Below are 17,300 nucleotides of genomic sequence, written 5' to 3'. Positions count from 1 at the left end.
ACTCACAGCAGCCTTTTACTTGGAGAATGTTTTTGTTTCTCTTCCGCCTGCACTGGGCGTTCACATGCACTTCCTACCCCGGGAGTTCCTGGTCTCCGTTCCTCAGTGAAACAGAAAGGATTCAAGCCAAGGGCCTGAGAGGAGCAAACCCTCCGTCTCCCTCCCCTCGGACCGTGGTGACCGCGCAGGAGCGCGCTGTTGTGTATCCTCGCTGACCGAAGGGTTTGGGGCGGTTCGGAGCTAGTCCCGGCCTAAGCGTGCCCGGAGGTGCTGATGGCGCTCAGGAGACGAGGCGCTGCTGTCCACCCCTCCGGCCGGGCCGGCACCTCTCCGTGCCCACGCGGAGGCTTTTCCCGTGGATTCCTGGGAGCGGGCTGAGCAACCCGCATTCCCGCAGCACCGGAGGCCGGGCCGGCTCACGCTGCCGCTCGGCTGCCCTTCTCCCGCTTCGCCGCTCCCCGCAGAGCCGCTCCCCGGGTCCCCACGGGCCGCCCCCGCCCCGCCCCGGCGAGGATGTGACGCCAGCGGGGCCGCCCCTCGCGGGCGCGGCTCTGAAATAGGGCTCGGCCGCCGCCGCCGGGCAGCCCGAGCCGCGGAGCAGCGCGGCCATGCCCGTCCCCGCCGCGCCCCGCAGCCTGGCCGCCGCCGCCCCCGCCGGCAAGGCCAAGCTCACGCACCCCGGCAAGGCCATCCTGGCAGGTAAGGGGCTCTCGTGGGGACGGGGCTCGCCCCGCCGCTGCCAGCGTGGGCATCCGGCTGGGCGGGGGCTGCCGGACCCGCCCCGGGGCGGTGGCGCTCCCGCCGGTGATGCTCCGTCCCAGGACTGCCGCCCCTCTCCCGCTGCCCGCGGAAGGCGATCCCGCTGGACCGGGGTTTTCCTTCGGCTACAGCCAAAGAGCTCCCGCAGCTGCATCCCGAGCGTGGACGCTGGCTCCGGAGCTCCCGCTATCCGCGGAGAACCCAGCATCTTGCCAGGCTGTTTCTGTACGCCGTGGTCCAGCCGGGAAGGTGCTGGTGGGCTCGGACATGACGCTGGGCGAGCGGCACTCGCGGGTTCAGCGGGGTTCAGCAGGAGGGAGCGGAACTGATGGGAGAGGCTGGTGGCAACAAGGGCCCCACATGCTCCCCCGCGGGTGTTATGGGACAGGGCTGAAGCAGCAGCAGGCGGTTGTCCCTGCCCCAGCTGTGTCCACTGGCTGCGCTGGTAGTGCTCTTCTAAAGGCTGCTTGGTCCCCCCTTTGTGCCTGAGCATCAGTCGCTATGGATCTGGGCGTGTTTTCGCGTCCAGTTCTGACCACTTCCATGGGATAAAAACAGGCTCCGAGTGCAGCAGTAACGGCAGAGTTAACGGTCTGCCTCCTGCTTGTGGCTGTTTCGAGCTCTGAGCTGAATGGAGTCCAAGACAGTCGCAGGCTTGTTAAACTCCTTTGTAGCTGTTCATTAGCTCCCTGGTTTCTCCTGCCAGTCGCAGGACAATTCCCAGAGTGGAGATTAGCGTCTTTGTTTTGAAATGAGCCATCGCAGCCTCGACATGATTGGCATGTTTAGAGCTTTTGTGTTTTCCAGGCAATTCCCCCTCCTACGATTGTGCCTTTGTTTGTCTGCCCAACTCCCTGCTCCCCTCCAAGGGCAGAGCTCCAGCCTCCAGCAGCGGGACCGGGGAGCAGCGGGGCTGTGCCCGCTCGGGGAGCGGAGCGGCGGCCGCTCCGGCTCTGCCCAGCGGCCGTGCCCCCGCCGCGGCGGGCGGCCTCCCCCGCAGCACCGGGAGAACTGCCGGAGGTGGCTGCCGCCGCTGGAGCGTGCACAGGGTGCCGAGGCCTCCCGGGGTCACGTCTCCGGGAGGGGACTGTGCTATCGCTCGGCTGCCTGGCCAAAGGGCTGGGGCACAAAGGAGGAGGCAGCCTCCAACGAGAGAGTGCCTTCTCGCTCAAGTGAGCCCTTCGTGAGACCGGGCTCCTCCTGAGCTCTGTGCCCCTCTCTGCTGCCCCACCTCAAAATGGGTTGGCTTTTTCAGGCCTTTTGAGTTAAAGATCTTTTAAATAGGATTTAATCCAATTTTAAGATGGGAAGGACAGGATGTTTCCTTCTTGTCCATTCTTCCCAGTCTTTCCCAACTCGCTGTGCATGTACAATGAATGCATCAGGTTGTCACTGCCTGGACCAATGTACCAGGATACTGTCATAGACCTTGTGTTGATCTGTAATCAGGATCATCATCTTACCAGCATCAGCTTCCTGTGAGAGAGGTTGCAGCAGACTTGCTCTGCTCTCCCTGCCAGAAGAGTTGCTGTGGTTATGCCTGGAAGCTGTCCCAATGTAAAGGAAGGGACATGGTGCTTGTGGCCTTTGCCAGGTGCCAGGCTGGGCAATACAGCACGAAGCTGTATGTGCACCTGCCTGGGGGGGGCCTTCTGGGCTTATGTGAAGCTGCAGAGGTTGAAGAAATACCCTATTGAGATGCTGGTCTTCTCCTCACAGGCTGTAATCAGAGTAATTGGTTAATGGGCAGAAGTCCAGCCAAGCTTCTGTGGCATCTAATTGTATTAGAGAACCACAGAAATGGGAGAAAGCTGCTGTTAACTCCCTGTACCCTGATCTGCTCAGCTCTCCAGCCCCTCACTGGGGGATGCAGTGCTGTTGGTGGCTGTCTCTGCTGACTTTAAGGGGTTTGCTGATGCCCTCAGATTTTCTCATCTGACATCTGTCTGCACAACAGGGGTGTGTGCTTCAAAGCTCCCTGTTCTGGAGAGCTGGAGGTGTTCAGATGGAACATTCCTGCTGTGCCAGTGCTGGTGGAGTTAAATAAGCCATCATCCCACCCTGAGTGCGTATCTGCTCCCAGACCCTGTGTGTAATTGGGATCCTCTGCCAGGGAGGCACAGCTCCCTCGGCTGCCCAGACCTCAGCAGGCTGGGGTTGGCTCTCTTCTGAAGGGACGCAAGTAAAGCTCTGTCTGCCAAGAGCTCTTCTCCTTCAGTTGTCGCAACAGACAAAACGCAAGGTTAAAAATTAATTTGCTAATGGGCTCTCCTTTGTCCAAGCAGCTGTTGTGTGCCAAGGCAGGGCTTCACCTTGCAGTGACAGTGCTGCTGGTGCTGCTGTGGCCATGTGTGGCCTGAGCACATGAAGACAGCTTGGCCTTTTCTGCTGGGTAACAACCTGTTAGCAGGCAGCCCAGGAACCCTGCCCTGTCGCCAGCCTCCCACAGCCGGCGTTCCCATTTTGTGCTGTGGTTTCCAAACGGCCCACCAGACTCCTGTCCCTCCCACCAGCATCCTGAAGGGCTGGGTGCTGCTGTTCTACTGTGCTCCTAGCGCAGGACCACACTCCAGTGGGGAGCTTGAAATAAAGGCAGTTAAGTGGTGAGACAGGAATGCTGGTGGCAGGGCTGGTGGGACAGTCATCAGTCACCTCTGGGATTCCTGAGAGTGCTCCTTCGCTGGGTTTTTGGATGCCACGTTGGGTCAGCTCAAGTCTGCCTGCAGTGTAGGCTATTTCCAGCCCAGCACAAAAGGTCTTTGCCATTTGCAGGCAAACCTTGCACCCCTGCCCTCCTCTTGAGAACTTTGCTCGTTGTTAGTAGGGCTCATTTGATGAAAGGCTCTGCCTGCCCTCGCCAGAGTTAAGTACAGCCTTACTCTGTTTTTAGCCAGCTTTAAATCCTGGGGTCTGCTCCCTCCCACAGAGAAGCTCCCAGCTGCCCTGCTCTCTGCGTGGTGTCTCTGCTCACCCGGGGGCTGTTGCACAGTTGCTGTTTCTACCTACACCTAATCCTGCCTGGCCAGGGAGGCAGGACGCCTGGATGTTTTCCTACGCAATGCTGGATTTGGAAAGAGCACACAGGGGTTGTGCCTGCTCCCCTGGTGTTGGGTACCACTGGCAAATAGCAGTGATGTGCACCAGGGTCCTAGCGGGAGCATGGGCAGGGAGAGGGGCTGCAGGGAGAAAGAAGGGCCTGAAGAGAGGGTCGGGCATGAAGCAGGGTTCAGCAAGGGAGCCCAGGGTCCCAAACAAAGCAGTAATTGGAGCTTCAGTTTCCTCTTCTTTGTTAATCCTTGATGTTATCTTTCTTAGGAAAAGCTGTACCTGCAGAAGAGAGGAGTCGGGCACTGGGTGTGAAAGCTGAGACTTGCCTCTTGCAGAGCAGGTCTCCTTTTCCAAAAGTCCTAAGTCCATCTGGATTTTCAGGGCCTTTGCTCTCAGGAGAGAGTTCAAGGGAGATTGTGATGCTGTGAGTGGCTGTGGTCCGGCACACTCCCTGATTTTGAGATAGATGCCTGGTGCTCACGGCAGAGTGAGGGATGTTTCCCCCTTCATGCTGAGCTGGGTGGAGGCAAAGTGCAGCCAGGGGGAAGCATTGGTGAGCATGGAGGGAGCCGGTCCTGCCAGGTCCACTGGCCCTCAGTACATCACTCCTGGCTGTGGTTTCTCCTGCAGTTGCCTCCTGTGGCTGTCGCCTATTTGGGGAGCAGGGCACAAGGACCATGCTACCCTTGAGTGAGTCCCCGGCTGCCTGGGAGCCCTCATGGGCTGCAGAGGAAACCTGTAAGAGCCCCCAAGGCTCCTGGTGGGAGGAGGATGTCAGCCCCAGGGCCAGGAAACCACATTGGGGTGTCCCTTTGGTCTGGATGGATTCTGTATGAGCTGGGGTTAACCCTGGGCTCTGAAATGTGAGTTTCTGAGATTTTCACATGCCTGCTGCTCTGCTTGACATTCTGCAGGCAACCATTTTCTCTGGGCTGATGTAAATGATCGGAAGGAGTCGTCCGTCTTCCCCAGACAATGAGCACCATGAGCTGACAGCTTGGGGATGTTGCAGCATCCCTCAGCTCTGACAGCCCTGCGTGGTGCATGCCAATGCAGCCTCTCTGTTCTTGCTTGTGCCCTGAGGTCTCAGGTCATCTCTTGACAGCAGGGATTGATTTTTGGCCATCTCTTCTCTCACCCTGTGCTCCAGTGCTTGGTACGGGAGTCAATTCCCTGTGCTGGGGGCTAGGAGATCAGAACCTGTCCCCAGGGAAGTCTCAGTCCAGGCAGTGGCTCCTTCATCCAGCCACAGGGCTGTGCTGGGGGTGTCATCCAACAGCCCTGGGCTCTGACATCAGCTCCCTGATGCATGTCCTAAGAGAGTTTTTGACACTTGAAAAATTGGTGTCTGAGGTTAAGTGGTGGGATGGCCCGGGGGCAGCTCATGGTGACGAACCTGGGGCCTTGAGGCATTCAGGGCAATGGGGAGAAGGTGACTTGAACAGGACAAAGAACCTGGCAGTCCCCAAAGGTGGAATTGGCACCAAAGGCAGAGGATGCCGTGACTGCAGGCACAGGGAAATGGCTTCTGCCATCACACTCACAGCTGAGGAGTTTAAAATGTAGTAATGATTAATTGTTGTATTAAGAAATAAATGCAAAGAGGTGAAGAATGGGTGAGTTGTGAAAGGGCAGCCTGTTCAAACAGGACGGTTCCAGTAAGATTCGGGACAAATGATTTCATCCCATCCGAAGCATTATCTGCAGCGCTGTTTGCACGGGGCTGTTTACCCACCGTGGCCCAGGGTACAGAGGGGCACCTCTCATGTTTGCCATCCTGTATCCCTGGGGGGGTCAGACTGTCGCCAGCCTGCCTTGTAGCACACTGCCGTGACCAAAGCAGCAGTGAGTGTGTGTTTACTGGTGGACGTGCTGAGCCCCTGTGCTCCCCACTGGCCTTGCCCCTAGCAGACAGGAGACCTTCCTAACCCCAGCAGGGGCAGCCACCCTCTGAGCCTGCTAACCTATTGCAGGACATGTTTTTTTCCCTTCTAACCAAAACACAGGTATAAACTTCTGGCAGTCTGGTTTGGGGAAGCAGCCTTCCCCATCTCAGCACTGAGTCAGACTTCTGGTGGCAGAGCTGCCGCCGTGGTGGTTTTCCAGAAGGATGTGGCTGCGGATGGGCGGTGAAGGACTGTCCGTGGCCGGAGGGAGGACGGCAGTGCTGGAGCTGTGCCGGGAGCCGGCTGTCCTGGAGAGCTGCGGCCCCAGCGAGGCTCCTGCCGGCTCCCGGGTTTCACAAGATGGCCCGTGGTGGGAAGTGCCGGGCGGCTGGAGCTGTTAAACCCGTTTCACCGCCGCAGGCAGGCAGGGCAGGATTGCTCCACGGCAATGGATGGGTGAAGAGCAGCCTGGATGGCTGCCAGGGGGGGTTGGTCCCTCGGTGTGGGGAGCAGGCGGCAGTTGGGGCTGCAGAGACCTGTCACAAGCTGCTGGTCGGTATTTCTGCCTTCCCGGTTCGTAGCAGCCTGGTGGTCTTTGGTTCTTGGGGATTTTTTCCCCTTATTTCCCCATCTCCAAAAGCTATGTTGGCTAATGGGAAAGGGCACCAAGTCCCCTTGTGAGAGTGCTGCCCACTGTGAGCCCAGCACCCAGGAGCTGGGCAGGATTGCACCCTGTGCCCGTAGTGTGTGATCCATGTCAGCTCTCTGCTCGCCCCATCCAGCTGCACCTTCTGCACGTGGGCTGGGAGCCCCCAAAATGGGCAGCTCAGGGCTCAGCTTCCACTGAGAGCCTCTTTGTGCCTTCCCACCATCCTGAGCCACCCAGCTGACAGAACTGAGAAACTTTGGGGATGGGCCCTGGGAGAGTTCTGCTGCTTTGCTTCCAGACCCTTAGGAATAATTCCCTGTGGCCTGAAAGGATCCTAACGAATCTGAAGTTAAAAGGTGCTTTTTATATTGAAATCAGGTGCTGGTATGTCAGCATGTGAAATTACTCTTAAAATGGAGAGACTGAAATTGCTCCCCAGGTGCTCACTTCTCATCAAAGCTGCACAGAGACCTGCTGCTCCATCACTCTGCAGGAGCAGGATGCTTTTGCAGGCACAGCCACTTGCAGGAGTGGCAGAGGGGCCAGTTTCGCCTCCTTGCCCCTCTGTGGCTCCCAGACAGGGCAGTGGGAGTTCACTGGGGCTCTTGCCTCTGGGTAGGAGTTTGCAGGGGGTGACAGTGCCAGTCCTGGCTGCACGCCTTGGTGTGTGTCAGTCCTGGGGCTCTGCTTGTCTTCCCCATCACCGCTGCATCCTCCTGCCTTCAGCACTGCCCTGGGTCTGGAGCTGGGCTCCCTGGCTCGGGGTGGTCAGTGGTGTCCCAGAAACTGCACACGGACGGTGTGTGAGGCTGAACCTGCGTGTGCTGATGCCATCACGTGTTGTGTGAGCTTTGCAGGAGCAACACCCTCCCACTGTCCCCAAAAAACCCTATTCTCCCTCTTGCCAGCTCTCCCCAGCTGTGCCCAAGGGCTGCAGGCATGTCATTAAAGGACGGTGTCCTCGGGCCTCTCTGCCGGGGAGAGCTAAACTTTTTCTGTGAAAACTATGCCCGGGGACTTTTCCCTTCTCTCCCTTCCTGCTGAGCCTGCAGTATCAGGACAGCTGGCTGCTGAAACACTTGCGGGCTTGCTGCAGGCAGGGAGCCATTCCTGGTGCTGGGAGGGGGATCCCCCCGCCGGGGGCATCTTCCCTGGGGCCGGGCAGAGCGACCTTCCCTGAAGGACATTCCCTCTCCTCTGGCCCTGCTGCATCCAGCGAACAGCCAGAGCCTTGGCCCGGCATCTCAGCTGCCCCGCGTGCTCTTTCACCTCCTGAGTGCTGCTGTTCCTGCTGACTCCGCGGTGTTGCAAGAGCTGGAGCTGGTGTTTAAAGTCCGGGTAAACAGGTTGCAAAGTCCCTGCAGCCCTGGAGAGGGAGGGGTTTGGACAAAGCTGCTGCTCGTGGGCAGTGGAGTGATTTATTTGCATAGAATGAGGTTTCTTTCTGCTGGGGTAAAACTGTGTGGGGAGAGGAGATGACAGCAGAGCAGGACCTCTGATGGGTCTTGCTTCCAGGGGGCTGCAGGGCAGGTGGCCTGTGCCACCCTGTCTCTCTGTGGGCAAAAGGAACTGGATTTAAATTGCCACAAGTCATGGAGTGTGTCCAGAGTCTCTGCTCTGTGCACCTTCCCATGGGATTTGAGGCCAGAACAACACTGGGGAATAGGGAGGGGATCTGGCAGCGTGGGTGCCCTGTTCCTTCATCCTTGGCTAGGGCAGCCTCATCGCCCCAGAGGCTGCCAGTTCCCAGGAGCTGTGGATGTTCCCAGAGCCTGTGGATGGCTCTGCCCGTGGGATGCTGGGCAGAGCCTCTGCCTCCCCTGCATGCGAGTGTGACTGCTGCGGCTGTGAGCAGGTTGCAGGAGGTGCAGCATCTCTCCCTGTAGCATTTGGTGTGGCTGCCACGAGCTGAGGCGCTGGTTGTCCCTCGACAGCGGCTTGTCCTCAGTGCCTCCCTGCTTCCTGGGTGTGCTGGGGCAGGAGCTGGTGCTGGGGGACCGAGAGAGAACAAATATTTATGGTGCTTAAAATGTCCAGCACTTCAGTTCTGCAGTGAAGGAGGGAGGGAAGTGGCCTTGGCAGCACCTGGGCTGTTGATGTGGCTGTGGTGGCGTGAGGCTGGTGACACGGTGGTGTGTGGCAGCGTGGAGAGGTGCCAGCTGGTGCTCAGCTTTTTGGCGACCGTTGCACCCATCTGGAGGACATTGCTCCTTACGGAGCTGCTCTCTGGGGCCTGCCAGCTGCTCCTGCAGGAGCTGTTTGTCTTTGCAGGAGAAATTAGTGTTCGGCCAGCCCCCTGCCATGGGATCGTCAGTGTCTGCCACTCTGACGGACACGCCAAGGGCAGGAGAGGGTGGAGGGGGCAGCAGGAGTGCTCTGGGGACCCTGGGGGTGGTGGCTGTCCTGCTGTGATGCCCCAGGGGGGCTGTTGGCCGGCTGCAGTGCAGTGGCCCTGTGTCTGCCTCCCATGCCCCCAGAGCAGCGGGTGCTGCGGAGCGTCAGGGCTGGCAGTGGTCACCCAGCCCCACCTCCTGAGAAGCGCCTGCCTGGGCTGGGCCGGGCTGGGCAGCTCCAGCCCCCCTGGGAACGCAGTGGGAAACAAGGAGCCTTTGTTTGCTGTGGCAGAGCCAGGCTGGCCTCATTCCCTGTCCCCACGGGGTCGGGATGCTGCCCGGCCAGGCTGTTGTGTCCTGCCTTGGGTACTTCAGTGTCACGGTGTCCCCATCCGTGCCGTGCCAGTGGGAGGAGTGGGATGCTCTTTGGGCACGAAGCTGAGCTTTGCATTGCCTCAGCGGTGTTGAGGCTGGCCTGGCTTCTTGGCTCTCTGGGTCAGACGGTGCAGCCTGGTGGTTTTTGTGCCTGGAGGGAAAAGCCAGCATAAGGCTGTTTCAAGATGGGTGCTGCTCAGCTGCTGGAAGGAATGTGGGGAGGCTGCTTTTCCCTTCCTTTTAGAAGGACTGGGCTGAGAGGAGGTGGCAGTGCTTCTGAGGATGCCAGTGGCACTGACAGGGAGAAGCTGGCAACTCCAGGGAGATCTCTTGTACTTGTGGAGGTGGTGCAGAAGAAACACAAATTTGTGAGAAAGGCTGCTGGTCCAAGGAGTTGGTGCTGCCTGCCGTTGTCACAGGGAGCAGCCATGGGCCGTGGTGTCCCCTATCAGCATCCCGTTGTGGGGGTGCTGATAAGCAACGCTGTGCCATGTGGCACCAGCCTGTGCTTCACTGCAGAGCAGGATAACAACTGCTCACCCAGTCCCAGCGTCTCCTCCAGAGGCAGTGTGCTCCTTGCTGGGTGTCCCCTGGGCCATGGTGGGGCTGCAAGCCTGGCAGTGGGGGCCACAGACCTGCTGAGTCACGCCCAGGACATGGCCAGGCTGGAGGAACCCCTGGAGGCTGTACAGGGGACTGGGAGCTGGCAGCCCACCTGACCACACGCTGTGCCCCAGCCTCTGGGCTGCAGCATGATTCACCTTCCCTGGGCAAGGAGCAGGGAGATCCTCGGGGTGCTCAGGGTGGTGTTGACCCCAGTGACAGCGCCCTGTGCCCTGTCCTGGGCTGAGCAGGGTTGGCCCTGTGAGACCTGAGGGAGCTCAGCCCTGTGCTTCCTCCTGGTGCCGGCACAAAGGGCTCCTGCTGCTGGGCGGGACCTGGGCACACTTTGATGTGAGGAAGCGCCCTGTGATCCATCCTGGCCGGATGGGCTGAGCCCAGCACCCCCAGCACAGCTGGGTCCAGCTGCAAGGGCTCCAGCCGTGCCGAGGGGAGCCCCAGAGCTGAGAGCCAGCATCCCTTGCTGCCTGGGCCATCAGGAAAGGCTGCAGCCGCTGTAATCAGTGCCCAGCAGCCACCTCTGTGGGAGCCCAGGGCAGGCACACAGGCTTGATGGTAATTGTGCTTCCTGCCAGCACAGCCAGGTCTGCGGATGGGCTCCTGCTGGTGTGGGAGTGGTGCTGGGCCTGCCGCGGCACCGCTGGGTTTGTACATCCCAGTGCTGGCAGCTCACCTGGAGGTGCGAGGCTCCAGAGGGGGAGAGGTGCCTTTGAGGGACACCGCACCAAATAGGCAGCCGTGGGTGTGGTGTTTTGCCCTGTTTTCCCACTCCTTTGCCCAGTCTCCTCGACAGCCCTTGCCATGGCAGGGCGGTGATGCCCATGCGAGGCACCAGGTTGGCACAGGGCCCTGCTGCTGTGTGGAGTCCTTGGGGCTTTGGTGGCGACAGGGATATCGTGTCCCAGCCCAGACGCGGCTGCCAGGGGTGCCAGGCTCAGCCGTCATGGAGCTGAGAGCAGCCGTGTGGCGCTGAACGGGCACAATGCTGCTCCTGCCTCAGTGTCCCTGCCTCTCCCTTGCAGGTGGCCTGGCTGGAGGGATCGAGATCTGCATCACATTCCCTACCGAGTATGTGAAGACACAGCTGCAGCTGGACGAGAAGGCAAACCCTCCCCGCTATAAGGGCATTGGTGAGCAGCCCCTCTCTGGGTTTGGGCCCCTGGGGAGCCTGGCTGGTGCTGGCAGGGCGGTGGTGGGTGGTCCTCGGCGTGGCGGGTGACAGCGGCCCCGCTGTGCTCTGCCGCAGGGGACTGTGTGAAGCAGACTGTCCGTGACCATGGCATCCGGGGGCTGTACCGGGGGCTCAGCTCGCTGCTGTACGGCTCCATCCCCAAGGCTGCCGTCAGGTATGTGCCCCCATGGCAAGGGGTGAGCGGGGGGGAGCCCCCAACAGCAGCAAACAAGGGGGTGGCTTCGCCCTCGGTGTTTCCGTTGGCATTTTACCAAAGCCATGCAGGGAGGGTCCTCTCACGGGGTGTGCAGCTGCTCCTGGCGACAGACCCAGAGCCAGGGGGCGTGCAGACCCCCATCTGGGTGCCCAGCGGTTGGCACAGTGGCTCCTTTGCAGGTTCGGGATGTTCGAGTTCCTCAGCAACCAGATGAGAGATGAGCAGGGGCGGCTGGACAGCACGCGGGGCCTCATCTGCGGGCTGGGGGCTGGCGTGGCTGAGGCTGTGGCCGTGGTCTGCCCCATGGAGACTGTGAAGGTGGGTGGGTGTGGCTGCCACCGTCCCCTGCCTTGGCACCCCTCGCTGGGCTGGGCTGGGCTGGGAGGGGGAAGAACCCAGGTGTGCCCAACTTTTGTGGACCTGAGGGCTGCATACATTTGCCCAAGACAGTTTTGTAGGGGAGGATCTGATGCTGGAAAGCCCTGTGGCGATCAAGTCGGGTGGCCCTGGCCCCTTTCCCACTCAAAGGAGGAGCCCCACACCCAGGAGCTGTCCTGTCACCCATTTTATGAGTGTAAGCCCCACATGGCTGCTTGCAGTGCCAGTTTCCCAGGTTTGGGCACAGGCTTTCCTCGTGATGTCTCCCAGAGCTGCCTGGCTTGCATGGGTCGGCTCTGGTCTTGGGACTGTCCCTGCAACAAGGCAGGAGGTGGCCAACAGCCCTTGGGGCCATCATATCTGCATTACCTCAGCCAGGACAAGTGCATCATCTCCTTGTAGGTGAAGTTTATCCATGACCAGACCTCTCCCAACCCCAAATACCGTGGTTTCTTCCATGGCGTCCGGGAGATCGTTCGGGAACAGGGTGAGTCCCAGGAAAGTGGCACCCTGACTCCCTGAGGACTGCCATGCTATGGGGACAGGGTGGGACGTGGTGGATGGGCACAGGCTGGGACAGGTGTGTCTGAGCCTGGGGAGATTCTTCTCTGCCACTTGAGGCTGGTCCCCCCTCCAACACCCTCTTCTTGCAGGACTGAGGGGGACCTACCAGGGTTTAACCGCAACCGTGCTCAAGCAAGGATCAAACCAGGCCATCCGCTTCTTTGTCATGACCTCCCTCAGGAACTGGTACAAAGGTACAGTGCCCTTGGCCCCCCAGGCCACCCTGGCTGTGCCTCTGGCTCCCAGCCCTTGGGAGCTGGGTCCGTTTGTCCATCCACACCCCCCGTTTCTCATGGCTCGGTCACTTTGGAGGAATATACCAGGGTGGGGTGGCACCAGCTTGTGGGGCTGACGGGTCCTCGTGCTGCAGCATCACTTTCATACCCACCCTAAGCCCTGTGGTGCAGCGTGGGCTGTGTGGGGCGGGTGCTGCTGGACGGTCCCCAGCTCAGCACTGCACCCTGACCACAAGCAGCCGGACCTGGGACCTTCCTTGCAGGCTCCCTTGGGAATGTACGTGGAAATCCCACCACCACTCTGTCCTCAACCTCTCTTCCTTCCCAGGGGACAATCCCAACAAGGTCATGAACCCCTTCATAACAGGGGTGTTTGGAGCCCTTGCTGGAGCTGCGAGCGTCTTTGGCAACACCCCCTTGGATGTGGTGAAGACCAGGATGCAGGTACGGTGCCAGGCCCTGGTGTGGTGTCTGCAGCAGCCTGGGGGCACCCACTGCCTGGGAGCTGTTCCATGCAGTCCCTGGGGCAGGCGCACGACGCCTGCAAGGTTTGGGACATGTCTGGGGTTGCTCCTGAGCCACGAGGAGTGTTTGCACGGAGGTGGGGACATCCCTGTGGGGTCTAATGTCCTGCAGCAGTGGAGAGAGATCAGTTCCTTATGGCATACCCCCAGCTCTCTGCCTCCCCCCACAAAATGCTCCAGATGCAGCCCTGGCTCCCCTGGCTCTGGCCTCTGACCCTGCTTTTCCCTTCCCCCAGGGGCTGGAAGCGCACAAGTACAAGAACACCTGGGACTGCGCCTACCAGATCATGAAACACGAAGGGCCCCTGGCGTAAGCTCTGCAGTGGGGGTGGCTGGGGGGGCGGATGGGCCGGGAAGGGGCTGTGAGGGGACGCAGCCCCACGGCCCCCTCTCTATCCCTGGCAGGTTTTACAAGGGTACAGTGCCTCGCTTGGGCCGTGTGTGTCTTGACGTGGCCATCGTCTTCATCATCTACGATGAGGTGGTCAAATTCCTCAACAAGGTGTGGAAAACGGACTGAGGGGCTGGGCCAGGCAGCCCCCGCCTCCTGTGCTCTGCAGGGCTTCAGCTGGAGAGCAGAGACCAAATCCACACCCACCTGCGGCGCTGCTGGGGCCAGGTCTGCCCTGCACACCCCAAACCTGGCCACCTTTATCTTTAGGAACAGGCTCCGGAGCAGGTTAAATTACTAGTTGTGTGCTGTAAGGAGCAGGGAGGGAGCAGCATCCCACCATCCCAACCCCCAGCATCCCAGTCATGCCCATCCCAATCTGCCGGTGACACTTTCCCCCAACCCCACGTCAGCTGCGTGTGCTGGTTAACCAGGCTGAGATGTCCCTTGGGTAGTGGCCTTGGGGCTCCCAGCAGCCAGGAGCTCTTGACTGCCTGGGGAGCAGCTCTTTTGGGGGCACTGAGAGCCCCCTTGAGCCATATGAGTGCAATGCCAAGCTGTACATCACAAGCTGACAATGGGGCTGGTGCCACTGGCAGGGTCACAGCAGCTCTTGGAGGGGGCCCAACAGCCCTGCACCCCCTGGGATGGGAGGGCAGTGACCCCCTGGTGTGACCCCAAGCTCCCTCCTCCCTCCCTGCCAGCACCAAGACCACCGGTGTGCAACATCCCATCCCGTCCCATCCCATCCCAGGGATCCTGCTCAGCCCCGGGCTGCTGAGCAGCGGTTGCCCAAAATTGCACATACAGCCAGGCCTTTAGTTCTGCTCACTGTGGGCTGGGGTTGGGGTGAGCCGGGTGCCCCCTCCCCTGCCGTTTACAGCCGAGGCGTGTGCGAGCCGGGGCGAGGAGCTGCGGCGCCGCCCGCAGGCTCGGCCCCTCGGCCAGGGGTGCAAACCCCGTTCTTCTGCCACATTCCCCGCATCTGCCCTCCCGCCGCTCTCTGTGGTGCCGTAGGTGATCTTGTAGCTTTTGGAGCTTCACGCTGACACACTAACACACATGGCTGTGGGGCTGGAGCCCTGCCCTGCCCGTGCCAGGCTGGCCCCACTGGATTTGTGCCAAATTTCTCCCTGAGGGAGCGGGGGGGGGGGGTGCAGGAGGCAGGGCTCAACCCATCCCTCCTCCCTCTTGAAGCCAGCGATGAGCTCAGCCTTAACACAGGAGGGTGAAGGAGGAAAGCCTGGGCACGGTTTACCTGCGGCTTTCGGCTCTGAAGCCAGTGAGGGTTGCATTAGGTTTTTTTTTTTATTATTATTATTATTCTGTTTTACATTCGCAATTTGAATAAAATCAGTCTGGCTTTAGCAGCTGCGTTGGCGTCCGGGCTGTGCTGAGTGGGCAGTGAGTGGCTCCTGCCCTGTGGGGGGGGAACACAGCTCCCCGTCATGCCAAGGTGGTGCTCCTGGGGCGGCATCAGCTCCAACCCAGCAGTGCCCGATCACAGACGCTCCCAGGCAGGGATGTGCTGTCTCATGCTCAGTGCTTTATTAATAACCCTGGTTAATTGTATGAAGCCCTTGCCCTGCCACGGAGCCGAGGGGCGGTGGAGCAGAAGGGAACGGGCTTTGTCCCCCCGCCCAGCCCGGGGGCGGTGCGGCGCGGCCGGAGCTCCCACCGGCACGGCCCCCGCTCCTCATCGGTGTCGGCTGGTGCGAGGCAGAGCCGTCGTCCCGCGGGCTCGCAGGCTGCCCGTGCCATGCAGGGCCCGCTGCTCTGGGCGGGCTGGCTGCTGGCCACCGGCTGCCTGGTTTGTGCCACGGGCAGCTGCCGGCACCGGTGCTGCCCCGGCAGGAACAACGCCTGCTGGGCCCCCGGCGCCCGCCGGGCTCACTGCTACTGCGACTCGTACTGCCAGAGGACGGGAGACTGCTGCCAGGACTACCTCGCCACGTGCCGCCGTGCCGGTGAGTGGCGGAGGGGGTGGCACCGGCCCGCCCGCGGCTGGGGACAGCAGCCTGTGCTGCTGGGCTCGGTGGCGAGGGTTTGCTGTTACCTGTTAGCCCCGTACTTTGCGTGGTAACAGGATGTGCCTGGGGATGCCGGCTGGGCTGGATTTGTAGCAGTGTGTCCCAGCTGTCCCTTTTTCCATGCTGAATGTCTGGCCGGCCCCAGTGCAATGAGAGAGCCCGGAGCGGTGGCCTCTGGGCTGCAGCTCTTGGTAGCGCTGTCACTGCAAGCCTGAGTGGTCAGCGTGGGACAAGCCCCGGTGTCACCTCCGCTACTGTCACAGGCAGTGCCTTGCACAGGGACAGGGGAACCGGGGGCCGCACTGAGGGTGCCAAACAGGGCTCATGGGCTTGGGGAGTGCAGAACCAGCCTGCCCCGGGGACCCAAATCTGGGCAGGCAGGCGCCTGCCACGGCCCCCCGGACAATTGCAGCAGTCAGCCCTTCCTAATCTCCGGGGAGATTAGCGGGGTCCCAGCTCAGCGCGATGCGCACAGGGATAAAGTCCTGCGGAAGCAGCTCACAATGCCCCTGCACTGGCAGGGGTCGGGGGAGAGGGGCTGCTGGGGTCACTCTGGCCCTTGCCCTTCCTCCCCTCTCCCCGTCTCCTTTCCTCCATCTCCCCCGCTCTGCTCTTTCCACTGCTCTCGAGACTGAAACTCTTCCCTCTCCTCCGTCCCTGGCAGCGGTGGGCTGTGCTGTGGGGCCCTGGGGGCCGTGGAGCGGCTGCAGCTCGCCGTGCGGGGTTGGCAGCAGGGCCCGCAGCCGCCAGGTCACTGTGCCGCCCCGGCACGGAGGCGATCCCTGTCCTGACCTCAAGCAGCGCCGCGGCTGCCTGGGGCAGCACCCGACCTGCGGGACGGCCAAAGGTAACGCGGGCTGCCCGCTGCCCTCCTGCGTGCTCGTCCCCGTGTGCTGCCGTCCCGGAGTGTCTTTAATCATCCCCGTGCCCCTCACAGCCGCTCTTCTGCCAGAGGTAGCCAAGATACTGCCCAAGTCCTTCAGCCAGGACTTGAGAGATCGCTGGCGAAGAGCTGGGCTGCGGCTGCCGGAGGAGCCCTCTGGGTATGTGTGGAGTTGGGGCCCTCTGGAACGCCGCTCCCCAGAGCCGGGACCCCTCCTGCACCCCCCCTGCGGTCACGGCCCCTTTGCACCCCCCAGACCCAGGGCCTTTTCGTTTCCCCCAGCCATGACTTTTCTCCCTGCCCCAAACCACGGCCCCGTCGCACCCCCACACATAACCATGGCCCTTTGCATGCCCCACGGAACCACCATCCTTCCCACCCTCCCAGCTAGGATCCCTCTGCACCGCCCCAGAGCCGTCACCCTTCTCACCTGCCCAGCCGAGGCCCCTGTGCCACCCCCCAAACCCACATCCCCGTTATACCCAAATCCATCAAAGAACCCACCACAACCTCCGCCCTTCCGACCACCATTTTCCCTCTTTTCTGCTGCCCTTTTCCCCCCTCCGCAGCTCCCCCCTCCCCGGCTACTGCGGCTATTTCCGCCTGGCGCAGGTGGGACCCCCGTGCCGCGGGCAAGCCTGGAGCCGCCGGCTGCACCGGGACCAGCAGGTGTGTGTGCAGTGCTGGGGGAACCTGTCCCACCGCCCTCCCCACTGCGTCGGGCACGGGCTGCAAGGAGCCAGGTAGGTGCTAATTTGCGGCATCCCCACCCTGGGATTTCTCCTAAAGAACATCTCTCCCTGCCTCTAAGGCATTCTCCTTTTATACTGTAATTATAATATTTGTATACAAAGCTATAATTATGTTAAAATATGCCACAATATTATAGCATACCATCATATTATTAAACGAATTAATAATACATCCTATAAAGCAAGATTATAATATAAAAATAAACATATTTAAATAGAGTAGAATATCTCTATTGGAAGAGACATGCAGTGATCATCTAAGTCCAACTGCCATTATTATATCTATATAACATAAGCCCATATATATATTTGATTTTGAAAAATTGTATTTATTAATGGTACACCCCAGTTCTCACTGATTTTCCCTTCCAGGACATTTTGGGTGGCTGCTTCTGTGGTGGGGTGCCAGGGCTCGTGGGTGCAGGAGGGCCTGCAGGAAGGCTGTGTCTGCTCCCCACCTGCTCTCATCTTCGTGTAGGATCA

General features: G+C 60.5%; 2 protein-coding genes across 3 annotated transcripts; both read left to right on the top strand.

The window, feature by feature from the left end:
- The first annotated feature begins 547 nt into the window (after nt 1–547).
- On the top strand, nt 548–14,519 carry SLC25A1 (solute carrier family 25 member 1). The gene is made up of 9 exons (XM_066199869.1): nt 548–699; nt 10,694–10,801; nt 10,918–11,017; nt 11,239–11,377; nt 11,840–11,924; nt 12,091–12,195; nt 12,566–12,681; nt 12,998–13,071; nt 13,167–14,519. Exons 1-9 carry the CDS (start codon nt 609–611, stop codon nt 13,279–13,281), a joined length of 933 nt encoding a protein of 310 aa, XP_066055966.1. The 5' UTR covers nt 548–608; the 3' UTR covers nt 13,282–14,519.
- Nucleotides 14,520–14,911: 392 nt separating this feature from the next.
- LOC136298565 (somatomedin-B and thrombospondin type-1 domain-containing protein-like) lies at nt 14,912–17,295 on the top strand. Of its 2 annotated transcripts, XM_066199366.1 has the most exons (5): nt 14,912–15,119; nt 15,847–16,029; nt 16,135–16,225; nt 16,635–16,808; nt 17,190–17,295. In XM_066199366.1, exons 1-5 carry the CDS (start codon nt 14,912–14,914, stop codon nt 17,293–17,295), a joined length of 762 nt encoding a protein of 253 aa, XP_066055463.1. The 2 variants fall into 2 exon arrangements, with proteins under 2 accessions (XP_066055463.1, XP_066055462.1); XM_066199365.1 differs by lacking the exon at nt 14,912–15,119 and having other exon boundaries at nt 15,491–16,029; nt 16,120–16,225.
- Nucleotides 17,296–17,300: the final 5 nt, after the last annotated feature.

This window comes from Chamaea fasciata, unplaced genomic scaffold (genome assembly GCF_029207755.1).
Source record: "Chamaea fasciata isolate MVZ Bird 193981 ecotype frontalis unplaced genomic scaffold, bChaFas1.0.hap1 SCAF_18, whole genome shotgun sequence".
Classification (NCBI taxonomy): Eukaryota; Metazoa; Chordata; class Aves; order Passeriformes; family Sylviidae; genus Chamaea; species Chamaea fasciata.
The sequence above is the reverse complement of the archived record's forward strand: the minus strand, read 5'-3'. Positions and strand labels throughout refer to the sequence as shown.